This window comes from Heteronotia binoei, chromosome 8 (assembly GCF_032191835.1).
Source record: "Heteronotia binoei isolate CCM8104 ecotype False Entrance Well chromosome 8, APGP_CSIRO_Hbin_v1, whole genome shotgun sequence".
Lineage (NCBI taxonomy): Eukaryota > Metazoa > Chordata > Lepidosauria > Squamata > Gekkonidae > Heteronotia > Heteronotia binoei.
Window position 1 is genome coordinate 10,174,145 of NC_083230.1, and position 17,555 is coordinate 10,191,699.

At 47.7% G+C, this 17,555-nt stretch overlaps 1 protein-coding gene across 1 annotated transcript in view; it reads left to right on the plus strand.

Moving 5' to 3' along the window:
• The first annotated feature begins 577 nt into the window (after positions 1-577).
• ABCD2 (ATP binding cassette subfamily D member 2) overlaps positions 578-17,555 on the plus strand; it is a 65,713-nt gene continuing 48,735 nt past the window's right edge. The window contains exons 1-2 of the mRNA XM_060244744.1: positions 578-1,492; positions 5,832-6,012. Coding sequence (XP_060100727.1) covers positions 578-1,492; positions 5,832-6,012 — 1,096 coding nt within the window. The remainder of the gene's footprint in view (positions 1,493-5,831; positions 6,013-17,555) is intronic.

Here is a 17,555-nt window from a genome sequence, read left to right on the forward strand (position 1 = left end):
GCCTGAGCCCTTTTTGGTCGGGGATGCCGGGGATCGAACCTGGGACCTTGTGCTTCCCAAGCAGATGCTCTGCCACTGAGCCACCGTCCCTCCATCTCCATCACCTACTGCCTGGACCCTTTTTAGTTGGAGGTGCCGGGGATCGAACCTGGGACCTTGCGCTTCCCAAGCAGATGCTCTGCCACTGAGCCACCATTCCTCCATCTCCATCACCTACCGCCTGAGCCCTTTTTAGTTGGAGGTGCCGGGCATCGAACCTGGGACCTTGCGCTTCCCAAGCAGATGCTCTGCCACTGAGCCACCGTCGCTCCCCAAAGAAACCCAACATCTTCTCGGCAGAGTGACTGCTGCTTTCCGGGCCGCTGTAACTGCTGTAACCGCTGCTGGCGTCCCTTCGCACCCCTGCGGGAGGCCGCGTGGCCTCTTCCCGGCCGCCAGCCTCTCACGACAGCCTTTGCCGAGGCCCGGCAGCCAATGAGCGAGCGGCAGGGGCGGCGCTGGCGGCGAGGGCTCATTGCGCGCCGGGCATGGGGGGCGAGGCTGGCCGGACGGCTCGGCCGGGGCCTGCTGCGGGAAAATGAGCCCGGCGCTGGAGGAGGAGGCGGCGGCCGGGCGCGAGCGATGGAGCCGGGCGGGCGCGGCCAGGAAGGCGGCGGGGCTGCTGGCTGCGGCGTACGGGCTGAAGCTGCTCTGCCGGCGGCTGCGGCGGGCGGGCTGCGAGCGGGCTGAAGCCGGAGAGGAGCGTCCCCTGGCGGAGCCGCTGCAGTGCCCCGGGCGCGCCTCGCCGGCCGCCGACGCGCAATTCCTCCGGCAGCTGCTGGCGCTGCGCAAGATCCTCCTCCCCGAGCTGGCGAGCCGCGACTCGGCCTGGCTGTGCCTCCACTCGGCGGCGCTCGTCTCCAGGACCTTCCTGTCCATCTACGTGGCCGGCCTCGACGGCAAGATCGTCAAGAGCATCGTGGAGAAGCGGCCGCGCGCCTTCGCGCTCAAGCTCATCAAGTGGCTGCTCGTCGCCGTCCCCGCCACCTTCGTCAACAGCGCCATCCGCTACCTGGAGTGCAAGCTGGCCCTGGCCTTCCGCACCCGCCTGGTGGAGCACGCCTACCGCACCTACTTCGCCCACCAGACCTACTACAAGGTGGTCAACATGGACGGGCGCCTGGCCAACCCCGACCAGTCGCTCACCGAGGACATCATGATGTTCTCCCAGTCGGTGGCCCACCTCTACTCCAACCTCACCAAGCCCATCCTCGACGTGCTGCTCACCTCCTACACCCTCATCCAGACGGCCAGGTCGCGGGGCGCCAGCCCCGTCGGGCCCACCCTCTTGGCCGGCCTGGTGGTCTACGCCACTGCCAAGGTGCTGAAAGCCTGCTCGCCCAAGTTCGGCAAGCTGGTGGCCGAGGAGGCCCAAAGGAAGGGCTACCTGCGCTACGTCCACGCGCGGATCATCGCCAACGTGGAAGAGATTGCCTTCTACAGAGGCCACAAGGTAAGGGTCCGGAAGAGACCCTGGAGGAAACCTAAAGAGAGGACTTGTGGCCTGCTTCTTGGCTCCTAGGATACCAGAACTTCCTTCCCCCATCCCCAAGAGATGTGAATCCCTCTGATACCCACACCTGTTTATACCATACGTTTTGGGGAAGGGGCTCGATGGAAGGAGGCACTAGCCGAGGGCGCAGAGCGGCTTTCGTTTTGTTCCCGAATGGTTTGTCAGGAAATGTTTAGGGCAGCCAGGAGCTGGGGGAAAGTGTACATTCCGAGTACCTCTTCTTCGTGCTGTTGGGTTTAATCCAAGGGTGGGTTTGTGTTCTGGTTTTGTTAGCAGTAGCAAAAGATGTGAAAGTTCTTTTTTGCAGTAATTCATCCAGGCTACAAAGGATCTAATGCAGGGGTGTTGAACTCATGAGGGCTGGATCTGACATAAATGAGACCTTGTTGAGCCAAGCCATGTTGGGCCCGTTTAAGACTAGATAGTAGAGAGATAAATTTTATAAAGAACACAGGCAAACACAAATATATTTTTGAAAAAACTTAAAACATGCTTAAGGCGTTAGCACTTGCTGGTCTTAAAAGATGCTTTCTTTGTATTTCTCCCAGGGGAACCAGGGAAGTGGGCAAAGGAAGCTCTGGCTCTTTCCTTCCTTCCGTAGGGGACTGGGGGGAGCCTCAGCCGATAGAAGGAAGAGAGGCTTGGCTCAGTAGCTCTGCTGCACAATTGAGAGAGCTTGGCAAAGCAAGCTATCCCTCCCCCCTTCCTCCCCAAGGGAGGAGCCTCAGCCAGTGGAGAAAATAGAGGCTTTGCTCTGTAGCTCCTGTGCAGTTGAGCAAGCCTTGCAAAGCAAGCTGTTATGCAGAAGGAAGCAAGAGAGAGGAAGAAGGAAGCAGATGGCAGCCAATTGTTGGGGGCCTGATAAGAGCCCTCTGAGGGCCTAATTTGGCCCCCAAACTGCATGTTTGACACCCCTGATCTAATGATCTCATCTACTCAACGCCTTATGAAGCATGTCCAGGGCTGCTCACAACAAATGCCTCCTGCAACTGCATGTTCATTTTCACATCCCCCCTCCTCCCCCCCACCAAATCTAGCCCTATGGGATTTTTTTTCTCCCAGTCATCTTGGTAGTGAACCCACAATAAAACTCCAGTTTCCCCCAATCATAGACTTTTCTTATCTTAAATGTAGTATCCTTCCTAGACTCATCCTGCTTCACATTGAAATGCTGGCGTGATTTCATTTTCATGAATTTCTTTTAGAACTTTATATTTCTCTAAATGCATAGATTAAAAGAGAAGGATTCTCTCACTTCACACTCCAGCCAAGAAACGGAGAATCTAGCTGCTGCACATTTCAGCCTGGAAAAAAAAAAACTTTGCTTGAACATGGATAGCAACCCCAACCTTTGACATTGCTCTGAGAGGCTTGGCAGAAATGCTATCCATGCAGAGTCTTTAAATAACCCAGGCTGAAGTGTTATGCCTTAACGACTGTAGTTACATAAAATGAGCAATTCCTTTCAAATCAAAGTTTAAGATATTATGTTTTGTATGATTTTGGAAACTGCTTTTATTTAGGAAAGAATTGTTTGTCTTAATTTTTTTTTGCCTTGTACAAATTATATTTTCATAAAAAGCTACTGGATGTAATTCCATTGAGAACTTTCCTATGGAAGTGTCATTGAAAGGAGATGTACCAGCAGGCCCATAGTCATGTGGGGGCACAGCCCCCAACTTCTGTGCGAGGCCCCCTGACTGGAGGTCCCAACCAGCCCCTGGGGCCTCTGCCATGGCTCCGGGGGCTGCTGCTGACCTCGCGAGTGATTTGGTGGGCGGGGGGCAGAAGCAGTCCCAGCCTCCCTCCAGAGTTAAAGGGCCTACCGATCAGCTGTTTCACTGGCCCTTTAACTTGCAGGAGGAGCTGGGGGATGCTCTGCCGTCTGTTTTCGTGATGGGGAAGGAAGGGAGGGTGGTGACGAGAGTGTCTTCTCTTCCCTCCCTGCTGCTCTCGTCGCCACCCTCCCTTCCCCACCGTTAAAATAGCGTGTGCAGTGGGACCCCGGCAGAAACAGGCCCCTGGTTCCCATGCCAGTTAAAAAGCCCGTCGATCAGCTGTTTCGCGGGCCCTTTAACTGGCGCAGGGGGCTGGGGCTGCTTCTGACACTGGTCCCGTGCGCTATTTTAATGGTGTGGAAGGAAGGGTGGCAGCAGTGGAAGCAAGGAGGGAAGGGAAGCTCTTCCATGCCTGCTCCTCTCGCCACTGCCCTCCCTTCCCCGCCATTAAAGTAGCACGCAGAACCAGTGGCAGAAGCAGCCCCAGCCCCCCGTGTCAGTTAAAGGACCCGTGAAACAGCTGATCGGTGGGCTCTTTAACTGGCACAGGGAGCTGGGGGTTGCTTCTGCTGGGGCCCCGCTGCGCACACTATTTTAATGGCGGGGAAGGGAGGGTGATGGTGAGAGCAGCAGGGAGGGAAGAGAAGACCCTTCCCTGTCACTCTCGTTGCCACCCTCCCTTCCTTCCCCGCCGCTAAAACAGACGACAGAGTTAAAGTGCTCGCGAAGCAGCTGATCGGTGGGCCCTTAAACTCTGACAGGTTGCCGGGACTGCTTCTGCCTCGACCCAGAAGCAATTTGGTGGGGGGAAGGGGAGAGGGTGAGCAACTAGAGGGAAGGTCATGTGGGGCACTTGGGGGTATCAGTGGCCCCCCAAAAATGTCAATGCCCCTCGACCTTCCAAATCCTGGCTACGGCCCTGGTACCAGACCACATTTACACTCTTCTACAACTCCTTTCTCATCCCGCTGTGGTTCTCATTGGGATGCCTGGATTTCCTAGAGTCGAGTATCTGCCACTCCAAGCACTGAAGTTTAAGCTACTGATGACTGCAGTATTTCCCACTAATTTGCTGCCAGTGAATGCTTATTTATTTATAAATTATTTATACCCTGCCTTCCTCTACGATGGGAAGCCAAAGACTCCTCTCCTCTGTTTTCTTTTCCCAAAAGCCTTGTGAAATAGGTTAGGCTGAGAGCAGGAGTGAAGGGCCCATGACCATCCAGCAAGAACAGGGATTTGAACCTGGATCCTGTTTAGACACTCTTACCGTTCCACCATGCTCCTGTACTCATTCAGTATTAGTTGCTTGTCATTGGGTGCATTCACACGCACTAAAGAACCTGCTTTGGAACTGGATTTTTACTGGGTAAGAATGGCAAGATCCACTTGCAAACAGTTGCCGTGTGAAAGCACCATAGACGGAGCACATTAGTGTGTTCCTATGGAACTGTCCAGTGTGCTGCTCCTAAGGATATGTCTGCTAAAATTCCAGTGCCACCTTGGCACTTACCGGATGAAAATGGTCCAGGCCTTTTTCATAGATAGATCGAGGTGGACAGCCATGTTGGTCTGAAGTAATAGAACAAAGTTGGAGTACAACTTTAAGACCAACAAAGTGTACTTTTAGCACATGAAAGCTTACATTCTCAATAAAACTTTGTTGGTCTTAAAGGTGCTACTGGACTCCAGCTTTGTTCCTTTTTCCTAGACTTCCTGGGATGTAACCCTATCTATTGTACAGTGCTACGGTTGTGATAATGAATATAAACAGGAGTCCAGTGACACCTTAAAGACGGAAGATACCTCATTCCGGCATATGCTTTGAAGCTTCTGAACTTCCGTTCATTCTTCTAGTAACAGACCTATCCAGGGCTACCCTTCTGGAGCCTGAATAAAATATAACGCTTCTACGTGCCTCACAACCCCTTATCTCAGTCATCTTCCAGTATCTCCATGAAGCAGGCCACAAGTCAAGAACCGAAAACAAGGCCTTGTGTCTTGCCCAGTAGTCTCTTCCATTAAGCATGCTGTTTTAAAAGTGTACATGGGTGTCCTGGATCCACGTATGACGTTCTGAGTGGCAGCAGATGTGACGCAGAACAGAAGTGTGAGTGAGCCTCTCTTTCATTCATGTTTCTGCATCTTGTATGAAACCTTGATATGAAGATGCCACCTCTTCCCGCTTTGGGGAAGGGGAGATGGCATTCACAGACCACCCAAACTGGGTCTGTTGAGTTTACTGGAACTGCACAGTATAAACTAGCTGAGATGCCAATGGTGTGATTCTGTATGCCCTTACCTGGAAGTAAGTTTCTTTGAACATAGTGTAGACATACATATGCCTGTACTGTGAGAGACTGTTTTAAAAACATTCAGCTGCTTTGTGTGGATATAGGCCCTATTGCTCATCATTTAAGTTTTAATAGGCATTTCTGTTTAAATTGTCTGTGTCTCAATCTGTACCCTTCTGTGTCAGCATGTACATTTTCTAACTGTAGGTAGAAATGAACCAGCTCCAGAAAAGTTACAAAGCTCTGGCCGATCAAATGAATCTCATTCTCTCCAAGCGTTTATGGTACATCATGCTCGAACAGTTCCTGATGAAATATGTCTGGAGTGGCAGCGGTTTGATTATGGTGGCTGTACCTATCATCACAGCAACGGGATTTGCAGATGGCGGTAATGACATTTATTTAATTTGAAATACTTGTGTGACAGTTTTATTGTGGGAGGATTATCATAGGTGTGGGAGGAGAAGAAACTCGGCAATGTCCAGGGGCTCTACAATGCTTCAGTATTCTGCTAGATGTAAGTGGAGGGTATGCTTCAGTATTCTGTTAGATATAAGCGGAGGGTCATAAAACTGTAAATTAAGAGTTATCTAAATAACACATAACTTTCTCCTCCTGGATCTGGTACTTTGAAACAAATTCCCTTAGGTTCAAACGACATGTTACGATTTTTTGTAAGTCCGGTTGGGGTTCCCTAAACTCAACTTCTTGTTGAGGGTGAAAGAGGAGAGCACAAAAGTAGGCTTGAAACTCAACATCAAAAAAGCTAAGATCATGGCATCCGGCCCCATCACACCATGGCAAATAGAAGGGGAAGACGTGGAAGTAGTGACAGACTTCACATTTCTGGGATCCAAGGTCACTGCAGATGGTGACTGTAGCCATGAAATTAAAAGATGTTTGCTCCTTGGGAGGACAGCTATGGCGAACCTGTGCAGTATAATAAAAAGTAGAGACATCACTCTGCCATCAAAAGTCCATATAGTCAAAGCAATGGTATTCCCAGTAGTAATGTATGGCTGTGAGAGCTGGACCGTAAGGAAGGCCGAGTGTAGAAGAATATATGTTTTTGAGATGTGCTGCTGGAGAAGAATCTTAAGAGTCCCTTGGACTGCAAGAAGATCAAATCAGTCAGTCCTAAGGGAAATCAACCCAGACTGTTCCCTGGGAGGTCAGATGCTGAAGCTGAAGCTCAAATACTTTGGCCACTAAATGAGAAGGGAGCACTCCCTGGAGAAATTCCTGATGCTGGGAAAGACAGAAGGCAAAAGAAGAAGGGGACAGCAAAAGAGGAGATGGCTGGATAACATTACTGATGTAACAAACACGAATTTGAGCAGACTTCGGAGGATGGTGGAAGACAAGAGGGCCTGGCGTGACGTTGTCCATGGGGTCGCAAAGAGTCAGACTCGACTGTGCAACTGAACAACGACAACAAACTCAACTTGCTGTTCCTGCAGTCAGACCGCTACTGGAAGGAAAGGCATTTTTAAAGTGGCCAGGAACCTAAGAACTGTATTGTGGGAGAAGGAAGGATTTCCAAACTTTCCCTCCCTGCTCTTTTTCTGAGTCGAAATGGCCAGAGCAGAAAGTTATTTGCATAACTTTGGAGCTGCCACAGGCTCAGAATACTTGGAAAGTGGTATGGTGGGGGGAGGCAGGAGCCCTTCCTTCTTGCACACTGTAGGCCCAAGCAGAATTGGGATTCTTGGGGACTTTAAAAATGCCTTTTCAAGCAGGTGTTGGATGACTACAGGAAAAGCGAGTCAAGTCTGGGGAACCCCAACCCAGCTTGCCACAAAACAACATGTTTAGTTTGGCTCATTGTCTCTGGAACTGTGAAAGGTGTTTAGGGTACGTCCCAACTCCAATTATTAATAAGCCCCATTAAAAATCAGTGGAACATTAGCTTGTGCAGTTGCATGTATAGCTTTCAAAACTAAATTGTGTGTGTTTTTTTAAAATATATAGAAAATGGCCCTAATTTCACAGGATTTTAACAGTGAAGTTCTAAGCAGAGTTATGCCCTTGGAATTTTGCTGAAGCCAGTGAGTGTAGAAAGCAAACTAAGCAGGTTTCCTCAGAATTCTACTCAGATGAAAGTGTTCTTAGGATTGCTTTGCTTTTCTGTGTTGAATGTGTTTGGGGGATTTTGCCAACTTCTGGGCATGGAACAGGGGTCACTGGGGGTGTGTGGGGGAGGTACTTGTGAATTTCCTGCATTGTTCAGGGGATTAGACTAGATGTCCCTGGAGATCCCTTCCAACGCTATGATTCTGTGATTCGCAGCATAAAAAAATCTTACAAAAGGTTTATTTTTAATTATTTGTGTTTTTTAAATCAATTTTTTTTTAAATTGCATTAAAAAGGGAGACAACTTTCTTTTAAACATCACAAGAATAAAAATTCCTGTGGGGGGAATTGTCATGAGAAAGTCTTTATATCAACAATAACAAGATCTAAACTTAAGTTTGAGATTCACTTTTCTTTTTATGTGTGAACAAAGATAATAAATGTGAAGCTCCTTGTATAGATTATGAAATGCCCGTATGTGTACTTCCTGCAGCCTGAGACTTCAGGAAGTTGCCTAGGCTATACTAGAGTTTCTAGCTGAGTAAGACTTTGAATCGGGGCTTAGCCATCTCTATCAGGGCATCCTAAACAGAGTTACACCCTTGAAAGCTCATTGACTTTGAAAGGTATAATTCTGCACTGTAATCATGCTTAGAAGATGTACTTCAGGAAGAAAGAACTATCTCACATTGTAAGCATCACTAAAGAGTTTGATTCGTTTTAATGCACCTGCGATTAATAGTGATGTATGCTGAGAGAGAATTTAACATCCACAGTTCAGGACAGTGATTGATGCCGTGGCTAAAATGTCATTTGCTATTTTATTACAAATTGTTTTCAGGAAACATTTCAGCACATCAAACAAGATCTTTTTTGTTGTTGCTGCTGAAGCACAAGCAGTCTTGAAACCATCTCCTTAGTATCCACAATTGCATAATGTGTGAATTGTTGGATTATTTGGTAAATTAGTGGAGTGCATAAGGTTTACAACGCAGCAAGGCCTTCTGCTGTAGAAACAAAGTTACACATGGAGCCCTTTATAGATGCAAACTAATATGAATCTTTTTATTTAAGGAACTCCATTCTAGATAGGATAGAGGAGAGATAGGTTTCTAATCTAGTCTAACTAGCTAAAATGGATGGAGCTACAGGAGCACATCCTGCTGTCATGTTTCCAAGATGGAGAAGTCTGGCAAAGTGTGGAGAGAAGGTATGAGGTGGAAAGGAAAGTTTCCATTAGAGTGGCAATCTACACATCAAAGGGATAGCATCAGACAGAGAAGGAAAGGATGTTTAGTGTCCTAGGCTATCTCTCTCTCTGACTCTCTTGGAGTCTTTCTCTGAATGCTGAGGCTAAGAGACATTGCAAAGTCTTCCCTTCCAACATGAATCAGGTGATGCTGGACATAGATAGGTTGACATATTCTGTGATTACAACAGCTAGGACAATAGCCATTTGAATCATGAAAATTGCAACAACTGTATCCAGGAATGCCCAATTCACTTGTCTGTGTGAGTGTATACACAAACATAATTGGGACTGCAGTCATGTGAAATATGGAATGTCTGTGTGACCTGGGCTTTCATTGAAGGCCAAATTGCAGTCATTGTTTGGTAAGGGAACATCATGTCTGTCTGTCTATCTAGGACCTAGAGCCTCAAAATAATAGAAGCAATTTTGTTTCTTAAAGAAGTAGATGCTTAGTGTTCCACTGAGATCTTGTGCATGGTAAAAACTCAACGGCCGTTTTGCAAAAACCACCCCGTAAAAAAAGTCTGCCATGAAATTGCTGTGAAAGCAATGTCACCTCAGATTCGGAAGCGACTGGTGCTTGCACAGGGGATTACCTTTAGGCAACCTGCAGTCAGCATTGCTGAGGATTCCAAACCTCAGTTGGTATCAGCTTGGGAAACTGAAGAGAGACAGACTTATAAGCAAAAGGGATAGGATATTATAGCATTGGAAAAAGTCCAGAAAAGGGCAACTAGAATGATTAAAGGTTTGGAACACTTTCCCTATGAAGAAAGATTAAAACGCTTGGGGCTCTTTAGCTTGGAGAAACGTCGACTGTGGGGTGACATGATAGAGGTTAACAAGATAATGCATGGGATGGAGAAAGTAGAGAAAGAAGTCCTTTTCTCCCTTTCTCACAATACAAGAACTCGTGGGCATTCAGTGAAATTGCTGAGCAGTTGGGTTAGAACGGATAAAAGGAAGTACTTCTTCACCCAAAGGGTGATTAACATGTGGAATTCACTTCCACAGGAGGTGGCGGTAGCTACAAGCATAGCCAGCTTCAAGAGGGGTTTGGATAAAAATATGGAACAGAGGCCCATCAGTGGCTATTAGCCACAGCATATTATTGGAACTGTCTGGGCAGTGATGTTCTGTATTCTTGGTGCTTGGGGTGGGGGGTGGGGGCAAAGTGGAAGGGCTTCTAGCCCAACTTGTGAACCTCCTTTTTTTTTGGCCACTGTGAGACACAGTGTTGGACTGGATGGGCCACTGGCCTGATCCAACATGGCTTCTCTTACGTTCTTAGGAGCAGGCCTGTAGCCAGAAAAATTTGGTGGGGGCCCAGCAGATAAAAATTATAGGGGGGGCATGGGGCCCAACATGACGCCACAAACTTTAAAAACAGCATGTTATTGAGTTGTCTTCTGCCCCGTCTACATGCTGGAAAGAGAGTTTGAGGACTGGCATGGCTTCTTTTGGGCAGAGCAGAGCATGGGGCTTGGCAGGAGGGGGGTGGTGTTGGCATTTTGGTCCCTCCCAGCTCAAACAGCAGTAGCCAGAGACAATCCCAGCACAGGGAGGTGGCAGGATACACGCCCGTGGCCTGGAGCAGCCTGCGCAAGGACAGACCTGGGGGAGTCATCTGGGCACTGCACTGAGAGGGGGCAGGGGGGCTAGATGACTGAAGCATGTTTATGTGCACAAGCACACACGGAAGCCCCAGAGCCAGCCCAAGCCACTATGCTGGTTTCTCACCGACGCCATGGAGGGTGGCTGGACCCAGGAGGGAAATGGCTGCCAAGACGCCAGAGCCCCCTGAGGCTGGCCCACATAGCCAGCTTCGACTGGACATTTGGACTCCCTCCCTCTTCCGGACCCACACCAAACTCACCCTCCCCCCACGCCCAACAGCTCAGCTTCTTTTGAGCCCCTGGCAGGGTGCCTGGAGCCACTCCATACCCTCCCTGTGGCCTGCCGCCTCCCCCTCTGGAGCCACTTAGAGGCCCTCCGATGGAGGGGGCATACAAATGGAAGGGGGGGGGGGTGAATTAAGTGGCCTGGCCCCCCAGGCCGCACCATAGCTATGGGTCTGGATAGGAGGAAGAAAATGTAAAACTGGTGAGGAAGAGCAAAAACTAAAAAGAGAAAACTGGAAATGTGGGGGTGAATAAGTAAGGGGTAGCAGAAGCTGCCAGAAGGAGAAACAGAAAAGATAAGTAGGTGGGTGGGTAGAAGTCATGCAAAGGGAGAGGTTATGGGCACTACTAGGGAGATGAGTGGAAAAATGATACTCCCCCTCCTTTCGGGTTTTCATGGGCTCCCCACTTGTAAGGGTCTATGTGGCACCCAAAGTAAGATTACTATATGCAGTTGTCAAATATATAAAAATACTGTAAAGTACGAAACTAGTTATGACAATGACCTATTGGTATTTTTCAAATGTAGACTAGAATGAGGAGAGATTTCAGTTGCCAAGGTATATGTGAGAGGGGACCCTGACTCTTGCCTCCGAGTGTCTCCCTGCTAGCCGCCCCCCCCCCAGCCATTTTTCTTCTAGCCAGGCTTACCTTCAGTCTTGGAGACCTGATAGATAGAAATGCATTTGGGAGAGAGGTTGTGTGAGTGGGAGGCTGCAAAGGAAGAATTCAGTGCTCATTAGTCTGGCCACTTTGTTGCTTGAAATAGCTCCCACGCACCCTTACATTTTGATGCAACCCGAGTTTGAGAATACCGGTCTGCCTCTGTCTCATCTCTTCTTCCCACTTTACTGATCAGCTCATGCAATTTCACATCACATTCAAGCTGAGAGTTAGTATAAAGCAGAGCAAAGAGCTCAAAATGACTCCGTGTTCAAGCCGTGCTTTGCTTCAAACCTTGAGTATGCATAAGAAGACCAGTCAGACAAATCTTCCTGAATATTTTATTGTTCTTTACACATACTTCTGCATAACAAGACTTTTTGAGCAGTTTGTAATCAAATGTAATAAAGTACTACAAACAATTTTTTTTCCTTTGAAATGTAGCAGGGATAAGGGCTAGAATACAAGACACAGCTCACTGAGCCTCTTGAGAGCCGGTTTGGTGCGGAGAGCTGGTTTGGTGTAGTGGTTAAGTGTGCGGACTCTTATCTGGGAGAACCGGGTTTGATTCCCCACTCCTCCACTTGCACCTGCTAGCATGGCCTTGGGTCCGCCATAGCTCTGGCAGAGGTTGTCCTTGAAAGGGCAGCTGTTGTGAGAGCCCTCTCCAGCCCCACCCACCTCACAGGGTGACTGTTGTGGGGGAGGAAGGTAAAGGAGATTGTGAGCCGCTCTGAGACTCTTCGGAGTGGAGGGCGGGATATAAATCCAATATCTTCTTCTTCTTCTTCTTCTTGATTGTTGTACCTGGGGGGTCAGCAGACCCGTTGGGACAGCACTGGGAACAAACTGGGATTCTGGGATGGGGGGAGATCAGCAGAAATCTCTTCCCCCTGATCTGAAGATGTAAATTTCATTCAGTCTCATGAGTCCCTGAGGAAAGAATCTGAATGACTGAAAGATCGTTACGGATGCCACCTAGCATGGGAATCTTTGGCACACTTTGGCCATGTTTTGAGTCCCTAGCATGGTATGTCAGAGAGAGAGGGAGACTAAAAAGGGATAAATCTCAACCTGCTGTTGCCATTTAATCTGAAAACGTGATGGGTTGGATTCATTGCAGTGCTTCCCCTGGCGCAAGGAGTTCTGCCTGAGGAGCAAAACCTTTGCAGCTCCTGGTTTCTGGAGCACCCCAAAAGACCCCCCTCTTAAATCCTATGTCTGAGGATCCCCTATGTATAGGAGCAGATTTTAGGGGACATTTTGGGCTGCCGTGTGTGAAGCTGTGAAATTTGCACTCCATGGGCAGAAGTCTTTGTGCTTGCATAATAGTATCTTTTCTCCAGAATAAAACAAGAGGTGGGCCAGCTGTGCGATGTGTGTGGGGAACGCCGTACTGATTCATTTAAGCAGAGAAGTAGGCAAAAGTAGCTAAGAGTATGTGCAAGAAAAAAACGCTTAAATGTAAGAAACGCTTACCCCATAGTATATTCTTGTTAACTTCCAATACAACATTTTGGGACATTGCTCAGAACTGTGAGCTCAGCGAGGGCTGGATTAACAATTTGGCCAAGTAGGCACTGGCCTATGGCTCCCCACACCTTTAAGGGCCCCAGGATGACTTCCCCCCAGTTTTTCCGCTTCTTGCAACCCTCCCAGCCTGCACATGCAGCCAGCAACTGAGTTGCTCTTTGCCTGACTTTGCCTGGTGCGGCTGCTGCTGGTGTTGTCGCCAAGTTTGCCTCTCTCTGCCTCTCCCCCGCAGCTTTGTCAAAGGGGCTTTTGAGAAGGTGCCTGCAGATGCAACAGTGACCATGGGTGGTGGGGCGGGCTCTTCAACTCGGAGATAATTTGTGAGGGGGGGGCCTGAGATTTCGACTGCCTAGGAGCCTTCACGGGGTTTAAACCGGCACTGAGCTCAGCTCAAGAAAGCTTGTTCCAAAACAATACTTCATTAGTTTTTACGGTGCCACCAGCCGCATTTATTTTGCTTAAAACTTGGTTTTCTATTTAGCAAGAAGCAACCACAGCTGTTATCTCTAGAAGTCTAGAGGTAAGACATTGATCCTGATCCACGCATAGCTAATATAGTATACTTTGAGTTCTGTAGCACTGGGTGGAGGCATACAGATCCACACATAGCCTCTAATTTGCACACGATTGCTCGTGTGCAAAGAAAACTAGTTTGGCGTATCTTGTGTGTCGGATCCTACCGCTCTGTTCTTCTAACAGTTACACTTTCTGGTGATACTAGTTCTTTGATAGAAGATCTTCTTTTGCTGGTAGAAGCCTGCTTGCATGAGTGGAAAGCACCTCGATTCAGAGTTGGCGTAGTGATTAAGAGCAACAGACTCTCATCTAGAGAGCTGAGTTTGATTCTCCACTCCTCCACATGAAGCCTGCTGGGTGACCTTGGGCCAGTCACAGTCCTCTCAGAACTCTCTCAGCCTCACTTACCTCACAAGGTGGCTGTTGTGAGGAGAGGAAGGGAAAGTGATTGTTAGCTGCTTTAAGACTCCTTAGGGTAGAGAAAAGTGGGTATAAAAACCAATTCTACTTCTTCAGTTCATGGAGTGTAATTGTAAAAAAGGTAAAGGTAGTCCCCTGTGCAAGCACCAGTCGTTTTTAACTCTGGGGTGACGTTGCTTTCACAATGTTTTCACGGCAGACTTTTACGGGGTGGTTTGCCATTGGCTTCCCCAGTCATTTACACTTTCCCTCCAGCAAGCTGGGTACTCATTTTACCGACCTCGGAAGAATGGAAGGCTGAGTCAACCTGGAGTCGGCTACCTGAACCAGCTTCCGCTGGGATTGAACTCAGGACGTGCGCAGAGGGCTCTTTAGTGGAATTGTAGGATCCAGCTTTATGGGTGTGCAAGTGTTGGTTTGCATCATTGGCAATGAGAAGACCTTTTCAAGTAACATTTGTCTTTATTTTGCTTTAAAAACCATATTCTGAATACTAGAGATTGACTGGCCCCACAGAGAACTATACAAGAACAGAGTCCATGAAATTTTTGTCAGTGCAAGACATAGCATGCAGGAGAGAATTTATGATGAAGGAAAATGAACATGGCATATAAAAATGTACTCATAGATGTTTTTCTTGTGCTTACCATAATACTTGTAGCTGCTTGGCTTATTTCTCTGTTTACAAGAATTGGTATGGATTTTTTTTTTCTGCCAATGATTGTGGCTCTCCTTTCATTTGATCCTGAAGAAAAGTTATTTTCAGGCTTACTGCCTGCAAATACATCAACAGAAGGTGGTGACTTCAGCATGTGTGTTGTGAGAAAGAAAGCTTTTATTTAGTTGCGCTAATTGAAAGAAAACAAATATGCTAACCTGGTGGCAAAGTGAAGCAATTCCCTTTATTTATTTCCCTAAATAAATATGCCTTATTGGGGTCATGGTAGATAACTCACTGAAAATGTCAAGACAGTGTGCGTTTGCAATAAAAAAGGCCAACGCCATGCTGGGAAGTATTAGGAAGGGAATTGAAAACAAATCAGCCAGTATCATAATGCCCCTGTATAAATCAATGGTGGGGTCTCATTTGGAGTACTGTGTGCAGTTCTGGTCGCCGCACCTCGAAAAGGATATTATAGCATTGGAGAAAGTCCAGAAAAGGGCAACTAGAATGATTAAAGGGCTGGAACACTTTCCCTATGAAGAAAGGTTGAAACGCTTGGGGCTCTTTAGCTTGGAGAAACGTCGCCTGCGGGGTGACATGATAGAGGTTTACAAGATAATGCATGGGATGGAGAAAGTAGAGAAAGAAGTACTTTTCTCCCTTTCTCACAATACAAGAACTCGTGGGCATTCGATGAAATTGCTGAGCAGCCGGGTTAAAACGGATAAAAGGAAGTACTTCTTCACCCAAAGGGTGATTAACATGTGGAATTCACTGCCACAGGAGGTGGTGGTGGCCACAAGCATAGCCAGCTTCAAGAGGGGTTTAGATAAAAATATGGAGCAGAGGTCCATCAGTGGCTATTAGCCACAGTGTGTGTGTATATATAAATTTTTTTGCCACTGTGTGACACAGAGTGTTGGACTGGATGGGCCATTGGCCTGATCCAACATGGCTTCTCTTATGTTTTTATGCCTAATTGTGGCTGGATGCAGACAGGTGGCTTGGGGTGGCAGCCCCCCATCTGGAAGTAAGCTAGCAGAAAGAGAAGTTCCCCTGGGGTGGTCAGACAGCACGCAGCCCACTGTGACAGGGATGGGCCGTGCATGCCCTGGAGGAACAATCAGAATACCCATGTGCTTGATCACTGCTTCCCAGGCGCTCCCCAGCTGTTCAGATGACTGGGAAAGGTGGCCTGGAAGTGCTTCGATGATTTGCTACCACTTCATATGTGATAGCTTTTTGAGGTAGCAGGAAGATGGATGAGGACAAGGTGAGGGCAAGAGCAGAGCGGGATCCAGATGTGTGCATTTGGACACACTTTTTTGGTCTAGTTGTGGGGCTTATATTGGCTGCCTGGAGCCAGCCTATTACATTTCCAAATTGTAAGAGAGGAGTAGTTTTTAGGGAACACTGGAGAGGTTTTTATAGCTGGTGTAAGTAAATCATTGAAAAACAAAGAAGGGGGAAAGAAACTTAACCCAAAACCTGGAGTAAGAAACCTAAAAGGTTAATATGCAATTAAAGGGCCAAGCATTAAAAACAAAGTGTAAAAAAAATCAACATACATGTATTTATTGTTGAAAGCTAAAGCCATTTAAAGGCCCATCATAAGCCTCTATCCTATGTAAAATCACAAAACCTCAATGGGAGCCCGCTCAACTTGACCTGATGCGTTTCGACCTAAATCGGTCTTCTTCAGAGGTCAGGAAGGTAAGTACGCATATTGGCTCATAATACAGAGCAGAATAAAACAACAGAACAGTGCTGGACCACAAGGAAATTTCTGTAATATAAAAGAGAAAAATTATAAATTTGTAAAAATATTTTTTCATGCTATTTAAGGATAATATTTAGAATTAATTACTTACAGTGAAGTGACAAAGGCTTAGAGATGTTCTTGAGGCCTCTTGAGAGCCAGTTTGGTGTAGTGGTTAAGTGTGTGGACTCTTATCCGGGAGAACCAGGTTTGATTCCCCACTCCTCCACTTGCACCTGCTAGCATGGTCTTGGGTCAGCCATAGCTCTGGCAGAGGTTGTCCTTGAAAGGGCAGCTGCTGTGAGAGCCCTCTCCAGCCCCACCCACCTCACAGAGTGTCTGTTGTGGGGGAGGAAGGTAAAGGAGATTGTGAGCCGCTCTGAGACTCTTCGGAGTGGAGGGTGGGATATAAATCCAATATCTTCATCTACCTCACAGGGTGTCTGTTGTGGGGGAGGAAGGGAAAGGAGATTGTGAGCCGCTCTGAGACTCTTCGGAGTGGAGGGCGGGATAGAAATCCAATATCTTCATCTACCTCACAGGGTGTCTGTTGTGGGGGAGGAAGGGAAAGGAGATTGTGAGCCGCTCTGAGACTCTTCGGAGTGGAGGGCGGGATAGAAATCCAATATCTTCATCTACCTCACAGGGTGTCTGTTGTGGGGGAGGAAGGGAAAGGAGATTGTGAGCCGCTCTGAGACTCTTCGGAGTGGAGGGCGGGATAGAAATCCAATATCTTCATTTACCTCACAGGGTGTCTGTTGTGGGAGAGGAAGGGAAAGGAGATTGTGAGCCGCTCTGAGACTCTTCGGAGTGGAGGGCGGGATATAAATCCAATATCTTCATCTACCTCACAGGGTGTCTGCTGTGGGGGAGGAAGGTAAAGGAGATTGTGAGCCGCTCTGAGACTCTTCGGAGTGGAGGATGGGATATAAATCCAATATCATCTTCTTCTTCTATAGCCTTATGACTTAATCAAGAGCATATCTATAGCATGCAGTGTTTTTTTGCATGCCTAAGAACAAAATATTAACCAAAATATAAAAGTTAAGCCGTGCTAAAAATAATACCGAATACAACCATAAATGTCAAATTTAATCAGTTGTCTCACCACGTGGTCCAGAACTGATCAAGTAAAGTCAGAGCCTGTGTG